This window comes from Natator depressus, chromosome 10, assembly GCF_965152275.1.
Source record: "Natator depressus isolate rNatDep1 chromosome 10, rNatDep2.hap1, whole genome shotgun sequence".
Classification (NCBI taxonomy): Eukaryota; Metazoa; Chordata; order Testudines; family Cheloniidae; genus Natator; species Natator depressus.
This window is the reverse complement of record NC_134243.1, coordinates 72540008-72562540: the sequence shown is the minus strand read 5'-3', so window position 1 is coordinate 72562540 and position 22533 is coordinate 72540008. Positions and strand designations below refer to the sequence as shown.

The following is a 22533-nucleotide window of genomic DNA, read 5'->3' as shown; positions in this document are numbered from 1 at the left end:
ATTAAGGTGTAAATTTCTGGTTTGGGTAGGGCTTCTTATTGCCTGATTTAAACTCAGCTGTTTCATCATGGGCAATCAGAACTCTACTTCCTGATCATTTTTAAATTAAATTATGTACAGAACCACAGTTTTATCATGTCCAAACAAAACACAAGTTATATTTTAAATTATGGAAAAACCTAAGAGTGACTATATCTAGGTTTCCATTTTCAGGTCTGCTATACAATTTCTTGGAGTCTATTATATATAGTCATGATTTTTCCTATAAATATCCCAGTTTCTTCTTGTTATGACTTCTATTAATAAACTCCATGCCAGAACTGAAAAAGGCAAAATGCTTTAATGGAGAAATATCAAATACAACTCAGTCAACCTCTTCTTCCTATGGAGAAAGTGACATGTCCCAAACTTTACCTCATGTTTCCTAAAATAAATATCTTTTATATTGGGGCTGCTCACTGTTTCGCATTTACGGCATGTTTTCAAATGCAATTCACTTACAAGGTGAAAACTTTGTTCCACTCTGGGTTGAGGTTTTTGTAAACTGTGTGGGTCTGAAGTCTGACGTTGCCCAACTCTAACACACAGAAAGGGTCACTTTTACCTGTGGAAAGAACAGGTGAAAAAAATAAAATAAAACAAAGAAGGGTTAGATAATGTGATGGTAGTTAGCTCACTCTTTTTGCAGTAGGGTTGGGAGAAGGAGATCAGAAGATCAAAAAAGAATAAACTGCACTAAGGTGACTGGAAATGTCTTCCTTTCTCTGAATTACTAATTAACAACACAACCAATATGTATTCACTGTTTTCCTCTTTGAAACTTTATCGAAGCATTTTCCATTCTAATCCATGTAGGCAACTTGTCTTCGTAACAGAGAACTGAAATCTTATCGAGAATAATCTTTAAATCTTTGGTGATTAGGAAGATCAGCCAATGTTGACTACCAAGAAAAATGACATGCAATAAGAGAGGTAGTGCCATTCTGAACAAGTTTCTGTTTTTATATTCTCCTCCATGGGTGATCAAGGGTTATGAACCATGCAGACTTTTAGTCTGGGTTATAGAAATGTCAGGGCTTCAGTTAGTTCATTTAGCTTTATCATCTGCTGAGAGCTTTATGAGTTCATTATATAACCATATAAGTACATGCAGCCTCATAAAATAAGCAAAGTATTGTGCCCACTTCAGCACCAATCCTGCAATGAGATTTGCACGAGTAGATCTCTGAATCCATACAGACACCCGACGACTTCAGTGAGAGTCAGGTCAGACCAATGGACGCAATTGCTGGATCAAGACAGAGTGAGAAACTTATTAAAGGAAACATCCTATCAAAAAAGGGTATCAGAGTAGAAGCGTTTTATGGGGAAGATATATTTCCCAGTTACTTTTCTCAATAAGCAGAGGATTGCAATACCTGCATTTGGCACAGCATGACACCTTAAAACACTCCAGAGCTTTCAGACAAACTTTACTATAAACAGAGTGCCTATGAGCCTGTTCAGCTGTATATCTGATTTAAGTTCATTATCTTAGGTATTCATATTTACATTTAGCTCAACTACAGGCATTCTAGTCTTTTATTTAGGTTACTGTGTATCTCAGCCATAGAGACATTTATATAAAAGAAAACAGACATTTAAGCAGACTTCTGTTAATTTTTTTTAATTGCTGTTATTAATATAGTACCCAAACTGTGCTAGGCACTTTACAAACAAATAAGGAGACAAGGTCTCCGTCCTGAGGAATTTACAGCCTAAGTAGAAATGTTTTCCAGTATCTAAACAGTGAATATTTACCAGTCACTTTTGGAAAGTTTTAATAATCTCACATTTTAGTGGAATCTATTAGTCTCCTACCCACCTATACACTGGAACCAGATACAAGTGGCAAATGTACTTAATGACAGAGAAACTGTTTGAAACGCAAAATGGTATGTGCCAAAAGACAATCCTACTCTATAATTTTGTGTTCTGAATACCATTTTTTGGTCAGTGAGCAAATGCCGTCTTTGAGCAGAATGCTCATGTTCACACAAAAACATGCAATGAAGCAGAAAAAGTCATTTCACAATGACAAAACTATTATCTAGTGGAGGTTCAAGTTGAACTAGTTGGGGTTGACGAAGTTCCTGCTGTTGTCCTTAGACATATTTAGCTTTACATTTTTAATATGGGACATAGTAACTGGTCTAAACTTGGGTCAAATAGTACCTGTGAGTTTTCAGGAAGCTCTTTAAAAGCCAGAATTGCATGCAACAACATAAGGTTCTGATTCTCATTATTACTGTAGGTTAAAAACTCAAATTTGGTAAACTGTACAGTACCAACATGCAGCAACCTATAACAGAAATACCAACCATACTCAAATCTGATCTTCATTACTGTAGTAAGTAACAAGGTATAAAATGCCATTACACTTAGAATTGGATAATTGGTCTGCAGAAGTATTCCCATCATTGAATCATCATTGCGCTACTGAGAAAATATGATACATGCTCAGACTGCTCGTCTATTAACCCTTGGAAATCTTTGTATTTTTTATTGTCTCCTTGATTGTCTCTATCAGATTTTTGCTGGACCTTAAGTTACTTTTTATCAAAAATAATAAACCTGAACAGTCTCCCAGGCAATGGAGGAAATACAGCACTGCTTTGGGAGGGTTCTACTATGGAAGCACATAATTGCTGCACTAATCATTTATGAATGGCTCAGAACAGATAATTAATCTTTATGTCTCTCATTTCACAATCAGAAATTTATGCTATTTTTACCTAAAATGGCTGCATCCTTTTGTAATTTGGCGGGTCTATTACCGCATAATACTAGGATATTTTCAGCACTGCCATTGCAAAACAATTTGTCATTTGCCTCATGAATCAGGCTCAGGCTCAAAGCCTTGGTTATTTTGAATATAATGACAGACTAAGTAACCTTGCACTTAAACAGGATTTCATTCTGTGCTGTGCACAAGGAATGTGTGTTTCAGACCCTTTATGAAAAGTCTTTCAATTGCAAAATCAAGATCCCCAGAATCTCTTTCAGTGTTCATTATCCACACACAAATGCACACACTCCTGTTTAAGCATTAGGGAAATGGGGCCCAATCCATTGCTTCTATAACGCCATTGGCCTCAGTGGAGTTACACAAAGGATGAACACAGCCAAGATCCAAATCTGTCCTTGGACAAAACTCCCTGTAATATTCTGTGCATTTGTAGGTAGAATTAGTCCCATAGCTTATAAAGGCTTTTTTTTTACTACAGTACATTTAGCCTTATTAAGTTTACTGATGAAGAGCAGCTAAAGTAACTAATAAACCAATAAAGGCTTACGTACTGTAGCAGCCCTTTATCAGTCAGGTAAAAGGCCAGCTGAGGAAACTCAAGATCAAAGGCAAAGCTTGTGGCCCACATAGTTCTACCCTGGTCATTATTGCACATGGACTTTTTTTTATTTTTTAAAGAAGATCTGCACATTAATCCTTTCAGTTCTTCAGTGCATTGCTAGTATATAAAAAAGTCCATTACCTGTTCCCGGGGTGGGGAAGGGGGACAACAGGGTGGCTACTCTTATAAACAACACTATTTATTGGTTAAACTTTTGAAAATGTGGGCTAGTATCTTTTATAGTCCTTACTTTGGAGAAATGCTGATGATGTTACAATCAGAGATTGGCCTGAATAATGGCCCCAGGTTGGGTTGACAATGCTTTCTCTTTAGTTCTCTGCCTTTCTGACGAGTCAAAAAGAATCAAAAGGTAAAATACATTTTCATTACAATCAGACCTGTATCTGAAGTATGCACCATTAAAGATACTGGATGTAGCAGATCTCATGTCTACCACGGATATTTTTTTTTTAATTTCATCATTTGCCATTATTTCATCAGTCACCACGCAGTGGTATCAACTTCCAAGAAGTGCCCTGCAAAAATAACATAATGCCCAACACATCTGACCTCTTCAAAAGAGGCCAGAAGTTATTTTTCCTACTAAGAGAGAAACTAATATATTAAGTATATTTTGGATCAGATTCACTATTTAGCTGCAATAGGAACTACTGTTTACAGTTTTCCAGCACTGATAAATCTCCACTTAAGAGGGAGCACTGACCCATACATTCAGGCAGTCTAGACAAGTGCTGAACAGGGTACTAGGTAAATGGGGAACATTAAAGAATTTGAGGATTTCTATAATTCTATTATTTAGTTCATGAGCTCACAAGAAGTTGCTGAGACATGTCACCTCCAGCAAACAGCAGTTGAATCAAGGTCACTTTGTAGATACTTTTCCAAGACTTATTTTCCTATATTCATATTGAAAGAAGCAAGAGCAACACAGTGCCCCGGCATTCTAAATCCTCCCAATTAAATCCATGTAACGAGGGGCCAAATTTTCACCCCAGAACAGAGCTATTTTCCATTTGCCCCAATCTAGCCCTCCATTGGTTAGCAAAATGCTGTCGCAACAGTGATGAAGAAGGTTTCCTCTGATAACACATGTCACAACTCACAAATGAGCATGCATCTCAGCAAAGGGTACAGCCTGCAGTAAATCTGATGTTAAACATAAAGAACATGGTCTCCAAAATATATACTTTAACAGTTGACAGGCCTCTTTCTCCAGTCCTGTATACTGATACTTAAGTCTCTGGGTGTTTTTTGTGATTCCTAGATTACAGTGATCCTCTTCTAGCATGGAGTCAACTAGTCAGTCAGCAAAGGAAAGTGAATGGGGCTCCACCCTCAGAGAATAATCGCCTGTTAGTTGCAATATGAATGACACTTGTCAGGTAGTGCTAAAATATATAGTTCCTGCCTCGTAATAGCCAAGAACATATCCAGTGAGTTAATGTTTGTGATTATGTCTGTTCTACAGCCATCAGGGTCAAGCCTGGCTCTCTCCAGCTGGGGTTGAATACACCTTGGACCTCTGTCCAATGGGGCTGATCACACTTCTTGTGCCACGTGTGGAACACAGTTACACCAAGCCTATCAGCCACCAAACCAGGATGGGCCATGGCTGAAAATGGAGTGCAGTGTTTAACCCAGAGCATTTAACACAGCTCCTAAAGGGGCTGTGCTTCTGAATTAAAGATCACTGGCACAAGTCACAATTTACAGCAATAATAGTGGATCACATCACTTGTGCTGAAACTAGTCTATATTAGAGCCATGAACGTAGGGCTGGAGCTTGAAGTGGTGGGACAGAGAACTGCAAGAGAAAAGTAATGACATTTCATATCATGTTCTGTAGAACTTGGGGATGCGGAATGGTTAGATGTAAACTGCTCATAGGCGACAAAGAGATACCATGTGATAATGGAAAAGTAATTTTCCTAGATATTCAGATGTGACCTAGGAAGACCTTGATGCCACAACAATTTGGCCACTTGAGTGCCTCTACTTCAGACAGGAATCTCAGATAGTTTTCCATCTATGGTTGACATCAAGTCTAAAGTGTACTTAATGAGATGGTGTGCTCTGCTGGCCTGAGCACAGAGCTAGGAATTCGATCCAGCAAACCCTTATTGTTGTGGGTTAGGTTTTGCAGGATAATAGTTACAGTTCCAGCATTAGAAACAGGTAGCAGGGCCAGTACTGGACACAAACATCCCACAGTTCAACTCACAAGAACCCTAATTTATTTAAGTTATTGGGAAAAAGGCAAAAGTTACTGGACATGCCACTCATAAATATGAAGGAAAAAGCTGACCCCAGCGCAGTGGGCCCATAAAACCTGTTCACCACTTAAGTCCCAAATAAGCCCCACATTGGAGACTTAAGTGATGCATAGGGCTTGTGGGACCCCAGTTCCCAGGCATGCATTTTACCTTTAAAGCTTTAACAAGTGGGTGATACACAAGTTTTACTTTGCCTTGCTAGACTCATGGCATAAGCGAGGGATTCACTAACATGCACTACACCTCAAAAACATGTAACATGGTATCAAAACACATCAGAAAAGACCCAAAATAAAAAGAAGGAAGACAATTAATACCTGAAAAATCTGCTGCCAACAGGTCGACTGCCTTTAAGACTTTGACTTGTAAGAAGCCTATGTCCTTCATGTCCTGAAGGGAGTTCTTTATACACTGGAAAAAATAGTGAAGAGAGACTTTTTTAAAAATAATAATTTAGTGAGACAGATTTTGAAGGACTACTAGAAAACCATAAGTCTTAGGGCATGTCTATACTCATGGTTAAATCAGCACTGCTTCAATCAATGTAGCAGTGTCAATTTAGTGGGTCTAGTGAAGACCTGCTCAGTCAATGGCAGAGTGCTAGCCCATCGACCTCCGTACTCCAGCTCCCCAAGAAGCATAAGGTAAGTAGACGGGAGAGTGTCTCCCGTCAACACAGAGGCGGGAACACCACTGTAAGTCGATCCAAGTTACGTCGACTTCAGTTACATGATTTCCATAACTGAAGTAGTGTAACTTGGATCGACTTACAGCTTTAGTGTAGACTAGCCCTTAATTTTGGTCCCTATCCCCACTGCTCAATGTTTCACTATCAGATACTCACTCACACAACTCTACCAATCCTCATCCCATTGCAACACACTTACACTGTTCATCCCAGCATGTAAACTGGCTGTTTATCATTTATTTTTATTTATATGTAATCTTCAGTTTACAGGAGTTAAATGGTTAATTTAGGCAAGGAGATTCAAAGGAAATAAGCACATACCTGAGTATTAAAATAGCATTATTCCAAAACTAAGTATAAAAGATATATTTAGAGAGGCACCATAAGCCCATGGCTAGAGTACTGAATTCAGAGTCAAGGATCTGGGCACCATTCACAGCTCTATCATTAACTCAATCACTTAAACCCTTTGTGCCTCAGTTTCCCTGTCTATAAAATGGGGGTAATAATGTTTATCTATCCTGTGCAGCACTTTAAGACCTATGGTTTAGTACAGAAAGTACTAAATATTAGAATCAGGCTTTATCCTCCCAAAGTGAACAGACCAGAGCACATTGCCACAATGAGAAAAGAATTCTAAATACTACTTTCTCTCTCTCATTATGATTTTTTAACATTCATAGTCTCCTCATTTCCTAAGATAACGTCTTAATGTAATTCAAGTTTTCAAAAGGGAACTGTTAGTTTAAAAACTGCCAAATGCAAACAGCCAAATTGCTAGAGGCTAACTGCTCTGTCTATTCACTTGTCACACTAAACATAATTATGGTGTGTGATACCTTTTTCCATTAGAAGCGGTGTTATTACGACTGGGACAGATCTTCTTTTGATACAATTGTCAGTATTTTTTTTAATAAAGTAGAAACAAAACAAAAACTCACATAGCGCTGGGAAATCTGTTTCCTTTCACTGGGGTCTCCCAAGGGGCAGACACACAGATCAGAGATAGAAACCCCTGAACAGGGGGTAACAGCAATTAGCATAAGCAGAGACCCCAGATGCTTCTCCACTGGCAGTTCTAGAACATTAGTCTGCTTGCTAGGTAGTGCAGTAATATCCACTTTACACCTAGAATAACAGTGTCATGGATTAATAATAAAGAGGATTACTTTAATGGGACAAATAAACCCCAACACATACACTTTTAAAAATAAGAATTTTTTTACCTATCATTAAGGATCAAAAGGTACAAATGAACTAAGTTTAGAAATCTAATTTACTTTTCACCATTTGGGCTGTTTGGTCAAGGTGGGGGAAATGGGGAAGGGGGGAGGAATGAGAAAAGCTAGTTAGTTTCACTTTGTTTCTTGTCAGTTTCATTTCTGGTTTCCTTGTACTTGCATAGGGATTGAAAGTTAGGACTGCAGCCTCTGTAGTGGTGAGGTTTTAAATCCAACTCTGCTCTCCTCTCCCATAAAACCCCAATGTCTTCTGATTTCTAAAAAGGTAAAATTATTATAATTTGAGTGGAAATACAAAGTCGAAATGTTGTGTCTAAAATACCAGCTTCATTTAAGGCAGACTTCATTTTATGCTACATTGTACTGTATGCCCTGATCTCCTTTACAAACCTAACTAGATCTAGGCTTTCATTGTATTGTTATATTTCCCAGAGGGGCAGTGTGGCTTGCAGGTAAGCTGCCAGCTCATAATGCACATTGTTATAGTCTCTGACACTTTTGGAAAAAAAAGAAAAAAGAAAAAAGAAAGCGCACATTAATGAGAGACAACAAGGCAAGAGACCAGGTTGGGGTAAGAAGAGAGAGTTTGCTGGAGAGCCTGAAAGCAAATGGTCAAATGTGACAAAGTCTATACACCTAGTGCAGCTAACTGCCTTCTGTGTGGAAGTCCAGTAAATGGAGTGGAACTTTCAGGAAGCTCTATTAGGTTTGGCATTTAAAAATAAGCTGAACAAAAGTTTGTGGTTAAAAAAAAAAAAAAAAGCAAGGAAGGAGACGCTTTATTTCCATGGTATACGGGGAGTCACATTTCTCCAGCGGATGTGGGAGGGATGATAGAGAGAGTTCTCACTCCACTTAATGCCTGCCGACAAGTTTTTATTTAAACAAAACTTGTTAAGGTGTTGTCTTAATAGGCAAAAATTCCACAGGGGTCCCCTAGGTGGGTTTCTTCTGGGTAAATGGTGCATGCACTGCTCCTGATTGATCCCATTCCAGCTGTAGAGCTGGAGCGGTTTGTACCCATCTGCTATAAATTGCATGCTTTCTGCTTTTTAACAGCCTATTTTCTGTAAATGTTTGGAAAAACCTCCCAAAAACCTTTAAATTAACACACACACAAAATCTAACCTAAGAAGTAAAAGTCACTGGTGTGATGAGAGTGTAAGCCATTCACTTGCTCTGCATTAGGAAGTGTTTATTTGTGTAAGATTCTAACTATTGGAATCAATGGACATGCCTCTCACTCTCTGTGAACTCTATGTAGTGCACAGGTTAAACACACAACTAGTTGTAAGTTTATTCTTATTGATTGCACTCAGGTGCTACGGAAGAGGAAACAAGATAACCAAGAAAAGAGCACCGAAGTTCCACGTACTATACAAAGGCCAATTTCAACCCATGTTCCCACTGCGAGAGATTGCAGTTAGTGTTCCTTGCTACACCTTCAGTCCTGGAAGGTGAGGAGGTGGGAGAGGAGAAATAAAAAGACATTTTCCTCAAACTCTTATCACTTTAATCCAGGAGATCAATATCACCTTTGCCTAACTCCTCTCCTAAATAAGTTCAACTTCAGCTTTCATTCAATACTGGTAACTGTGTGCAGAATGTTGCACAATACACAAAGCAAAACTGAGAAAAACTCAGAAAAAATAGCTTTTTCTCCAATCTCTTTTAGTCATCATAACTTTAGGTGTTATGTATAATAAGAGTAGGTGGGTGGGGGAGGAAGAAGGCAATTATTTGAGAGAAAGGTGTCCCTCCTACACAGACATAATTTCATCAAAAATCTGTGTCATAAAAGTAGAGTTATATTTAACTCCAGTTTGTTTTGGGTAAGACTGACTGTTTTCACCCATTAAAAAAATTAATATCAACAAAAGGTCAAAGAGAAGATTGAGTGTAAGGGTGAGGGGAGGGATGCAGATGTGGAGGGGAAACCAGCAGGAGAAGGAGTGTAAGCATTGTTTCCTCAACTCGTTTTTGATTTCCATGGAAAGTAACTGACTCAAAACATCTGTGTTCACTCAAGTTGCTAGTATGCCTTGTCTATAAGTGGTACAGTTTTTCCTTAGGAAATTGCAAACAGGCTCCACATCTGCACTGGCAAAAGGCAAAACTCTTAGAGAATTAGTGCACTTAATCTGATTCATTTGAGTCATTTAATTTAATTGATAACACTGCAAAAAACTGTCGTGAAAAATTAATCAAGAATTGTGTTTAACAGATGAATGTAGTAATTTCTACACCAGCAATCAGCTCTCGACTACTGCTACTATGGTTCACTTACTTTCACAGCACTTCCCTTGCACTCTGGAAACCATTTTTTTTTTCTCTCTTACTGTTACACACGTGAGTGGAACTTCGCTATTACTATTGATTTTATGTGGAAGGAGTTCAGATACTACCATGATGGGCAGCAGTATACAAGCCTAGGATGAAGCACCACATGAGAGTAAACGACTAAACCCACAAATTTATTTATGCTTTTAGGAGACCAAAATACGCCCTTGAGCTAAATTACTAATATAACATTTCTGTGTAGTGGCAATCTCAGTTTTTTACTTGCCTTCTTCCCCCAATTTACATTTCCCCAGTTCTTAGTTCAGTACTTGGCTCTAATCACCTCTCTAAAACCTACTGTCTAATCCTTTCCCCCCATATTAGTACACCTGTACATGTTAGGTAGCGATACAGATGTAACTTACTGGTCAGCATGTGTTATGCATCCCCCCTCTGTTCCCTAGCCACACAGAATCAGAGTTTGTTACAGACTCCAGCTTTAATTCCAGCTGTAGAAATTCAAGTGTTTAGTTCTGGAGGTCACTGATTCAATCCCTGGTATGTTGGCCAAGGTGGCCACACAAACACACACCCAACACTGCACATTATATACATATATCCCATTTCTCTAGATGCTTTTTCCCACCCCCAGGTCACTCATGAAGGTTTTCTGGTTGTAATATATTTTAACTTGTATTAAAGACTGCCCTGTTAGCCCATTTGTAGTCTGCATACTTACACATCATTCAGTTCCTTGCCCCTTTTTTGTTTCCAATAATTTTGCAGTTTTATCATTTGAGTTCAGTGCTAATTTGGGGGAGAGGGGTTGTTTGTTTGTTTTTACTATAACACGCAGACATGTTAGATTTTTACTCACTTCAATTGATCTTAACCTCTTACTCATCACCGCAATTTATATTAATATTTTATACTACAGCCAACTCAGCACTTGACTAGATTGTAGTCAATAAAAGAAAATAGGATTAAAAAGATGAGTCTTAATATTTGGATAGGGATTTCAAAACTCCACAAAGGCCAGGAGTGTTTGGATATAGGGTTTTGGTGTCACCCACTCTAAAGATAGGTATTTTGACTCCAAACTCTTCTTATAGCTTGGTGGAGCTCAAATCCAGGGTTTTGGTCCAGCTCTCACAGCCTTACGACTCAGTACCTATTGCGCTGCCGTATAATTGGATTGTTTCTTGGTGCAGAGATACTACTGGTACTTGCCAGAGGCATCCCTCATAAAGATGTCACACACACACTCTTATTTAATGGCTTACAATGATCTTTCCTTAAGTCTAGCAATTTTCCTAAAACCTATTTCTAAAACTAAATTTGTGTAAAATCAACATTTTACAGTCTCTCTCTCTCAAAGTGTATTCCTTAATGCGGAAACATTCTCTTCGAATTTCGCATAAACAATTTCATTCAGCCTAGACAGATTCTGCAAACTTTAACATCTTCATTTATTAACCATCAACATTGTCTTCTGCTTAAAGTTTGCCTTTTATCCTGATGGATACAAATAACGCTGAACAAATGTTACTAATGGTTCTATGCAGACTAAATAGAAGGATCGTTTCACCTGCACTGAAATCAGCCACCTCGGTGTTGTGTGGTGGCAGCTGAACTACACAACACTTCGGATACAGTTTTCCTCCTCCTTTTATAAACTGATTGGAAACGCCAGGGGAATTAGGCAGGCAGAATCTAATAACCCAACATGTAATTTGACCAAGACCCTGAGATTATCTTACTACATATACGAAAAAAAATTATCAAAGGGCCATTTTCTTGACAGAGTGACTGGTATGAGATGGTATGAGATAGCCCGCTGACCACCTCAAAAGTGGACAAAAGTCTGAGGCCCTAGTAATAACATGACTTTTGTATGGAAGGCATAGTATACTACTTATCGTACACGTTCTAATATCTACAGTTCAGGACACAGAACCGCTCTGTACTGGCTGCATACTCAATGTTTGTATCTTATGAAAGGAAGATAAGAACTCCTCAGGAAAGACAGGAGAAGAAAATTAGAAGCCCAGCTATGCCCTACCCTTTTATGTTATGATAAGACTACCATCTTACTGACTCCAATGGAGCCTCAGCGCCTGCAATCGAGAGTAGCAGTTTGCCTGAAAATCCAGTTATGTCTAGAAGAGGGGCCATGTAAAAATGACACTTTCTTCATGAAGGGAACCGCTCCCTGAGTTAAATCCTGGCTCTGTTGAAATCAATGGAAGTTTTAGCATTGAATTCAGTGGGTTCAGGATTTCACCACATGTGTCTAGTCAGATCAGGCAGCTTCCGTGTTAAAGCACATTTTACTTTAATTGTTTAGCTCCTACAAGCACAGCACAGCCAATATGGCTCTGGGAGAGCAAAGGGGATTCTATTCTAGCTTGCTTATTAGCAAAAGGGTTGTTAACTAAGTTCCAGTTGCAAAGCCAGATTCCGCCCTTGCTCGCAACTGTGCAATTTCGCTGAAAATATTTGGGTTGCACAGTGGAGAGAACAGAATTTGGAGACAAGGGAGGTCGCACAAGTACAACTGAGGGTACAACTGTATCCATAGAATCTTTTCTTTATTATGGTGATGATACAAGTGCCAGGAAGAACACAGAATGGCATGTGAATCATTGAGACAAAACAACAATGCTATGTTTTGCAGAACTGCTTTTCAGATTAGAACTACACATGAACTATTCACAAAAAAAAATTTACTGAGTGTCAGGTGTTTCTACACTGAGAGAACAAGGCTTGTATTATACATCCAGAAACAGTGCTCCCCTATATTTGGAACACCCTTTCTAGACTCTCAATTGTAAATGCTGTCTCTACATTTCCTGCACATTGTGTTGCTATGGAGAGTATTTCCCTGCACTTGGGAAGACACAAGATTTTTTTTTTCGGTAAATAGTCAAAAAAAAAAATAACCTAAAAAAGTCTCGACCATACAGACATTTTTTTTTAATGCCAAAAATTTTTATAATGCTATTGTTTTGCAAAAATAACCAATTCACTGATGAATTCTTGCCACAACAAATGGTGAACTCCACCTGCTGAAAAACTACTTAAGTCTTTTTTCCCCTCTATGCTAAAAGAAAACCAAGAGGAATCCTTTCAACATTAAGGGAACCGAGGCCAGATGGGAAATGTACTAGCATTTGGGGCCTAACTAGGAATTGAAAATATCAAAAGTAATGAGCATGTATTCTCTTAAAGAAAGAGAGAACCAGATTCTTCTGCAAACATTTGTCCATGTGATAAGCAAAAGTATTCAGCAGAAAGCATTTCCTGTTCTGGGAAACCACAAATATTTGTATGGCCAGAGGACATTTGGTGAAGAGTTGCAAATTATTTGAATGCATGAAGCAGTAGACTATTCCTACTAGTTATTATCCAATGAATGCTCCCAAAGCACGCTAAATTTAACACAATTAAAGCCAGGGTCCCTGCCACAACGAAAGAAGTATGCAGCAACGCTCCAAAAAGGGCCACATTTTTGAGTTTAATGTACCCACCCAACATACATAAAATAAGCTTTTAAATGATATATGATGTGAGTGTATGTATGATGTGGAGCTGTCAGGTAGTGCCACAAGCCCATAGGTGAGGCGACACAATGGTACCCAAAATGAGAAAGTCTTTTGCACAGTTCCAGAAACACTGCAACAGGACTGTGACTACAATTTTTACCATTTAAGGTAATTTCAATGCCTTAATGTGGTGTTTATAGGTCAAAGCTACCAAAGGACAATGTATTACAAATTTTTTATTGGTTTTACATGGGCAAGTTTTTTTCCCCCAGCAATGATGAAGCAATTTAGTATGTGGCAAAAATGGCAAATATCAACATTTTGCAACATACTGACTTGTGAGAGGTGCACTTGATTCTGATGGGATACGTAGCTTCTTCAACCGAGCCAAGAAATCTGACATAAAAATATTTGCTGACATGCCCAAGACCACCAAATTTAAGTCTGGCAAGGGAGGGACAATCACAGCAGCTATCAGTCCAGAAATTGTTTTCCCACAGAGCCCTGTCTTTAGCAAGATGCAGAGCTGGTATTTCAATGGCAACTGGTTTTAGTCATCCAATAGGACCCGTGCCTATGTCCATCTTCCACGCTGAGGGAACAATGAGAAGAACAGAGAAAGCTGAATTCGGGCATCAGCTGGAAGTTCAATGTGAAAGAATCCATGAGCTAACAGCATTCAACAAAGAAACCAGAGTGTACATCAGAGATGCCATGGCTGTCACACAAATGATGGCTGGAGATAAATTCCACACGTACTATGAATTGGCTGCTGAGTATTTGAGGCAGGTCCTTAATGGATTTAACAAAGCTATTTCTGTAACTGAAGTCTTTGACAGATATGACAACAGTAACTCTGTGAAACTGTAGAAAGACAGTGCCAGTCAGGATCTACGGTTGGATGCAAGAAATACCAGGTGATTGGTGGATGCTCTGTGCCTCCATGGAAAAAAGTTTCTGAACATGGCATCCAGCAAGCAGCCACTTGTCAAATTTAACTGTGAGGAGATGGTTCAAAATGCACCTGAAAGTGTAGAGGCACACTCTACACAAACGTCCTTCTTGCTGGAGGCTCTTCCCAAAGATGAAGGAGCAAAGTCCATCACCAGCAGAGATGTTATAGAAGCCCAAGACTTGTACTCAAGAGGAAGCGGACACAAGGATGCTTCTGCATGCTGTATGCACCGATATGGCTTTTGGGGTTCTTGGGGGGGGGGTCAAAGGAACCTTAGTAATTAGGTCAACTGATATAGATGTTTTGGTCCTTGCTGTTCACTACTTTCAAGAAATGGAACACATAGATAAGTGTGTCTATTTCAATCCACATGTTATCAGCACAATTGATAAGTGTCACCTCAAACCTGTACATACAATTTTTGATAGACTCACTCCTGACTCTGCAACATATTTCCTGCTGACCACGAATTAAAAGGATGTGACTCCATGTCATTCCTATTTGGTATTGGGAAAAAATCTGTTAAATGTTGTCGCAACAAATAGAGATTATCGCTTCAGAGATCTTGCCAGATGGAAGAGAGTGATAGGCAAGCTACAATTTCTGCAGCAATTAAGTTGGTAGCAGTACGGAATGACCAGTGCAGGAAAACAAACAGAAACCTAAACTGCTTGCGCCTCAATCTAACCATCAAAAAAAGGACAAGTCACTGGCCAAATTCTCACCATGTGAGGACAGTTTTGACAAGCATGTCAAAAAAGCATCTTGAAAAACAAAGATTTGGATGTCTTTGCACATGGGAAAACCAGAGATTGGTTCACTATTGCAACATGGATGGAAAAATGTGGATGAAGTATTTTCTGTATTCTTCAAGGGCCCGGTGGCATGCGAACTTCTACAAGACCTTATCTGTGACTATACCAGAAGGAGTCACAGCACAATGAACTGTGTCTGTTTTCAGAACAATCTTCCCTCCACAGAATGCAATGAAGATTGTGGTAACCCACATACTCTTGACAGAGATCATAGTGATGAAGTATATGAGGATAATGATGTAGACTAGACACGTCACCAGCGCTTTTACATTTCAATGATACCTGTACACATTTATTATTAGCTTTTGTTTTAACCTTAAGATTATTGTTGCGATGCTTTGCGGTCATTAAACTAACAAACGAATACAAATATTTCAAAATGGTCATTTTAACATGTTGATGGTGTCATTGTTTATCCCCATTTCTACAGTAATGGCATCACTTGATACCTTCACATCATACCTCATCTTAAAGTAGACATAGTAAGTTTTCAAATGATGTATGGTGTGTGTGTGTGTTTGTGTTTAGAGAGGGTACATTAAGTCAGCCAAATCAGCAATGTCTGCTGCTCACCTGAACTTATACGCTAAGACACTGATCTTGGAATTGGATATGCACAGGCAGGCCCATGTGGGGCTACAAGTGTCTGTCTGTGTCGATCCAATTTCAGGATGAGGGACTGAGTAGTGACATAGCAAGGTCAAAGGAGAAGGCAATGAGAAGGAATGTATGACAAGGGTTACAAAAGATAATGAGACCTCTAGTCTAATACAAACAGAATGTGACTTGATGGGAGGGGAAGGAGAGGACAAAGAGATAGGACACACACTTCCCTATTACGAAAACATAAAAAACTCAAAAACTAATCCTTAAAAGAAAAAAAAAAATCTCATCAGCAAAGGTGATGCCAGCCCCATCACTTCTGAAATTTAAAGCAGAACTGGGAAAAGTCTTAGGGTCTATTCAGTAGGGAAAAAATCCTGTGTTGGCCACAGGACAGACTTGACTACCCAACAGGTCAGACTACAATGAATTTGTGAAACAGAATGAAATTATACAGTTATGTGAGTCACAACCTCTGCTCAAGTAACCAGCATGTTATGTTAGAACACAACACATGTAGGTATTTATATTGTTCCCCTCAAAACAGCATCTGGGTGCTGTCAGAATAATGTAAAGCAAAGTATTATGCTACTTTGGACAGTACAGTGCAGGTTACATTGTTAACATTGAATTTAAAAAAGTATCATCACATCATCATCCACACTTTAAAAACTTACATTCCCAAAAGCTCCTCACGCTTTTTGTTATCCTCTCCCCAGACCTCAATGTCCAACATATCCTTCCTGTCAGAGAAGTAGTGAAAATCAAACTGTTCCCTCCACTGAGGATTTGCACTCTTACACAGTGTCTAGAAAACATGCAGTTATAATATTTACTTTTCTTAAATGGCACTTATTTCCACAGTTATGTATACATCAATTTCATCTACAAGAGCAAGGCCAGATGTTTGAGCATCAAGTACCAAGAGGAGCATCCCCAGCAAGGCTCTGCAGCCTATCAACCCTATCTTAAAAGTGTTTTGTTCCCCATAATGATAAACAGAAAAGTATGATGTGAATGTGTGGCGGGAGAAATGCACATATAGGGAAGTTGAACCACCATCTCCAGTTTAAATAGACCACCGGCCTGGATCAATGTCACTTACATTGGCATAAATCAGGGGCAAGCCCTTGGAAGTCAGTGAGGTTGAACAGTTTTGAATGAGATCAGAATCAGGTCCCAGGTTTTCATTCTTTTATGTTAAAAGAGAGGGACCTTAGCAGAGGCAGGAATGAGCAGTTAGGACCATATCATGCAAATATTTATACACACAAGTAACTTTATGCATGCAAATAGTTCCATTGAGTTCAGTGAGACCATTCATATCCATAAATTTACTCAGGAACATGAGTGTATGCAGGATGAGGACCTTAATATCTCTTGCAATGCACAATACATTAGATTATATTGGAAGTACACCAGTGATTCTTCTATATGTGCATTGACCATTACAAGAGACAGGATATTGGATTACCTGTACCACTGCTATGGTCTCCCTCCTCTTGTCTGCTTTTGTATGTTGTGTGATTGAACAAGGGTAAATTAAGTAATCCCCATAAAAGGATGTGAAACATTTTCAATTTTAATATTTATTATTGCATTAAAGGTAAACATAAAAGTGCATCTTAGATGGAGATAAGACATCTTAACTATAAAGATTAAGTAATCTGTTCATTATTTTTTTTAAAAAACTACTTTTCTAATGAAATAGCATCATGTTCTGTTCCTCTTTGGTTAGAATTATGTATATATTTTTGAAAAACAACCACAGGATAACCACATTTTGTGGAACCTCTGTAGTCAGATCCTCAGGGCTTGTTTCTAGAATTATCAGGTCCTGTAACCCAGTCTAGAATATCTAGCTCATTTGTTTGCATTAAGAGGGTTTTGTTGTTTTGTTTTTAATTGCGTTTCCCCCCCATCTTTAGAATGAAAGGGTGAAATGTCCAGCCACTGGAACTCCATTCAATCTATGGACTCCAGGGAAGCTGCATGGGGTGCAAGTAAACATGAACTCTGGCCCAGCTCTATGAAGAACAGAATGAAGAACTAACTCTGGGAAGCAACACTGAAAATTTCAAGGGTTCTTTTTTAATATTAAATATGTATATTCTTTAAAAGTCAATGAATGTTTTTAAAATGTCAATGCACAGTTTTTAGGGTCTGCCCTATACAGCACACTTAACATTACAAAATGACTTCTGTATTGGCAGAGAACAAAACTATGTGTTATGCATGAATCCTGTTTCATTTTATATTAGTGTTGCGAATCCATCACTGTGAAGTGTATATTTTATATATAAACACACACACCCACACACCATAGTCTCTATTTCCTAATCTGCAATTAAATGCACATATGAGGAAAAGGAACATAAAAAAATCTAAACTCCTTGAACCTCATTTTGGTCTCGCTTACACTGCTATAAATCAGGAACCAGTCCACTGAAGAAAGAGTTCCAATGATGTAAAAAAAAAAACAGACCCCTTATTTGCCCTACCTTGCACACTTATAGAAGTTGTTAATACTTACCTTACTTTTATATTTTTGATCTCCCAGTTTTAACAGGACAAAAATCTGTATCATGCCCCCTCCTGGGATATTCTTCCCTTCCAATAAAGTGATAGTCACAATTCCATTCCATATTTCGTTCTTTCGCATGTATTCAGACAGTCGCATATTTCGTATGAAACTTGACTGAAAAACAAATTGACTTCATGAAGACGCTATTGGATACCCTCTTAGGTACTTCTATGGCCTTCCTTACTCCAAGTGCGACAATCTCTACTGCATCTTCACATCATCTGTGGAAGTGCAGAAGTACAGCTACCCCCCTTTTTATAGGTGGAGAGCTGAGACACAGACACACTAAGTGATTTGCCCAAGGTCACACAGGAAGTCTGTCAGGGATGGGAATTGACCATGAATTTCCTGATTCCCAAGTTGGTGCTCCAACCAACCACCAGACCACCTTTCTTTCCCATTCTGCACCTCTTGGTCTTTGTTTACTAGTCTTTAGTGTTTATATTACCAGAATTTGAGCTTGTGAATCAAAAATACTGATGCCCGCTGAAACATGACGACTTTTATCTGGTGGTTATATGGCAATTACAACATATTTATTAACTTTATGATTTCATCATGTAATGGCACATAACAGTATAGCACTGGCAATATTTTATGGGAAGTGGAAAATGACTAAATGGACCTTTTTCAGGGGGGAGTAGCAGAGAGATCTGGAAACTTAAGGCTATACCTTTCTTCTCACTGTAAGTCATGCCATATTTGGTTGCCATGCAACAATTTTTAACATGCCATGCTTCTGTGCTTCAATCATGACAGACTGGTGGGTCCAAAAGGGAGGAGGAGATTTCACTAGTCACATGAAAACAGAACACTTTAGCTTTAAAAACAAGTAAGATATGGTGTTACTAAATAAAAGGATTTCAAGAGCACTTCAGGCCTGGGAACAACATTTTAAGGAAGAATTACCCAGAAACAAAATTCTTAAATCATGGGAGGCACATACACAAGTTTTAACTTGCTTTTTACTGGTTAAAATACCCAAATGTTTGAATCCCACATGCATATTAATATACTTCTATTTAAAACACACTGTTTCGCTTTCCTGGTACACTGGATGCAAATTCCTACCTTTAAAAAGAAAATGAGATTTTTGATTCATAAATCCAGCTGCAGTGCAAATTTTTTTTTAAGTTCATTTTGTAGGCCAAAAAGCTAAAGCATGACTGTTCCCATGGACATACTTCAAAGTCCCGGCAGATATATTCCTCCCTAAACACTGCAACTATTTCAAAATCCTTTTTATAAAAAAAGGGAGTAATGTCCACAAGGGATCAAAGGGCATCCTACAGTCTGGCAATTGCTTAAGAAAAATGGCAGTGCTTCCATGAAATATGCCCTAAAATAATTTTGTGGCTTGGTATGTCCTAATTTTGAATTGGATGTTTATCTTGGAAAGGCTTCTATCTAACTTGTCCATAAAACAGCTCCACTTAGCTCTACGAGCCCTGTGAAAATGGAATCCAAAGCTGGCTATTAAAGGGGCCTAGAGATTGCTTCCATATGGCAGAACAGCATGGGAGTGGAGGGCTAAGGCCTACAGCAGGCGCTGCTTGGCTTGAGCTCCCGATCTATCCATGGACACTCGTTGCATTACACCATAACATCTGGATTATTGCTTGTAATGTCCCTGGGAAATATCCACTTCCCATCAAAGCCTTTATCTATCTCAGTCGTACTTTGAACATTTTAGTATTTAACACAGTCATGTTTGATGTGATGTACTTGCTGCTTTAGGTCCAAGGATTTTCCCTCCCTTCCTTGGAGGAGGAAGAGGTTTTTGAAGCTAGTTCACAAAAAACAGACAGAGTAACTTTATTATCCACAGTACATTTTGTTTTAAACTGAAATCTCCACTTAGCTAGAGTCTCCAGGCTCAGCAACAAAGAAAGTTATCATCACGTAATCTTAAAATCAAATTTGGTGAACCCTCTCATAGGGATCCTTCTGGTTTTGATCAGTCCAGTGTTTTATGGTAGCAATCCAGGTCTATGGTCCTCCTAACCAGTATGTAAGTCCTCAGGGCAACATTCAATAGAGGGCAAAGGGCCACATAAGACCTCTTGCATGACTTCATAAGGACTAAATGTTTGCTTTGCCACCAGCCCTGAGTAAGAGTAGGAGGCTTGAACAGTCAAAATCTGCTTCTTGGCCTGTTCCAGCTCTGCTCAATCCCTGTGCATCTCCGGGGGTGGGGGGTTGGGGCGGGGGCAGGGGGAGGGAACAATAGCTCTCAGGAGGCTGCTCTACCTACCACAATGCAGGTGGCTGGCACATGGGGTCTACTCCTCTGTGGGAGTGTTTGGATCAGACCGTGGATCATTTCCATGAGTTTAAAGTGTTGGAGAGGACAGTTTGCACTGAGGCGAACATCACCCAAGGTAAGAAGGGGCAGGTATTTTATTATTCATTTTTAAATCAAAATTATTTCATTAATTCTTTTCTCATGCTTGTCGCCTAAGCATTTCAAAGTGATTTACACAGTGTCAATTAATTAAACCTTGCATCATCCCCATGGGGTCGGAAAGTATTATCTCCACTTTATAGATGGGTAGAGAGAAATTAGGTGACGTGCTCCCAAACTCACAGCCAGTCAGTGGCAGAGCTGCTAAGGAACACAACTCAGGCGCCCTCACTTCTAGACACTCCTCCAATCACTACTAGGTTACACTGCCTCCCCAGAGAGGGCACCGTGCTTGTGGGGAAGGGTCAAAGCCTTTCTGTATGCTGGTGAGCAATAAAAAAGAAACCATCATACATTTATTTAAATTATACAGTGAGGTGGACAAGCGTAAAATGAACCCGTCTTTCGCCTCCTGTACTTAAAAGGATGAGACAGGACAACAGAAAGTGTTCAAATTCCTGTGAATAGGTCAAAGTAGAAACTGGAACCACTGTAATTTGCAAAATAAAAAAAAAATAAACAAGTTTCTGGACCTCTACTCATTAGGCAGGGAAACGGTTATGCAGAGGCAGTTTCCCTCTGGGAAAGAGGAGAGGAGGACGAGAAAGGCAATTGAACTGACGTGAGATTGCTGTGATGGCACATGACCCTTTGGCAACTGAGTTCTATGGCTCTGTGAAACGTTCAAGGATCACAGAGGCACCGCTGCCCAAAGGGTATTGCTATAGAGAGCCAAATACAATGAGGCAGGCAAACACACACATGAAAAGGAGGGTGAAGGATTATCCCCTGTGATAAGAGGAGTGGGAGTACTTCAGTCCAGAGTCATCCTTTCAGCCAATTTATTCAATCAGCTTTAGATATCAAGGTGGCAATTGAATCACTTGTTTTAGGAATAAACTGCTGCAGGTCAATCCCCTCCACCCCTCAAGCAAACCCATTTGTTTGCTTCCTAGATGTTCAACACTTAAAGGTTATTCATCTGTACAAAGAATGGAAATAACATGCAGGATGCCCTCGGTGCAAGAGTCTAGCCACCTGGGAGAAACAAGGCTACTAAGCATCAGACATAGTGTTCCCCTATGCCCCAAAATATCTCTATAGGCTAAGCAGCCTGGGAAAAGAGGAAGGGAAGGGGGCACTTCATCTTGTTTTTCTTACAGATGGATAGAGTACGGCAAATACTTAATAAAACCAAAGGGACCATGCTTCCTTCTGCAGCACCATGTACATTTGATGAGCAAAGCAGCAAATTACACTCTGGAGTTAGCTATATCAAAAAACAATGCTATCCCACACTCCCATCCTAAGCAAGGGGCTCTGACGCACATATCTTGCTACCTTTGGGGATGTAATCATGCCCAAATAACTTACTTTATATGACACCCCCCTCTAAAAGCAGTGATAAATATATGCTGAGAAATATACAAGCCACCCAGTTCGATACCTCTTGCACACTGATTTCATATGCAATATTCAGTAGCTGAAATCATCTCTGCAGCCTACCCATAGCCAATGCTTGCATTATTTTTATTGTCTTCTATTTTCTGTATTAAAAAGTTATATTTGCTTCTCTCTCTTTTTTTTTTTTTTTTTTTTTTTTTTTTTTAAAGAAGATAGGGAGTTGGAAGGACAGTAAATAAAAAGATTATTTAAAAAGGTAACAACAGGTTTAACTTATATTTTTTCCACTCTGCACATGGGACTGCAACAATTATTGGTACCGGTGTGGAGT

At 39.1% G+C, this 22533-nt stretch overlaps 1 protein-coding gene across 1 annotated transcript in view; it reads right to left on the bottom strand.

Annotated features, from left to right (window-relative positions):
• MCTP2 (multiple C2 and transmembrane domain containing 2) overlaps window positions 1–22533 on the bottom strand; it is a 164781-nt gene that overhangs the window by 74521 nt on the left and 67727 nt on the right. The window contains exons 9-13 of the mRNA XM_074966514.1: window positions 18344–18508; window positions 16488–16618; window positions 7313–7499; window positions 6001–6094; window positions 502–604 (exon numbers count right to left, since the gene is read on the bottom strand). Coding sequence (XP_074822615.1) covers window positions 502–604; window positions 6001–6094; window positions 7313–7499; window positions 16488–16618; window positions 18344–18508 — 680 coding nt within the window. The remainder of the gene's footprint in view (window positions 1–501; window positions 605–6000; window positions 6095–7312; window positions 7500–16487; window positions 16619–18343; window positions 18509–22533) is intronic.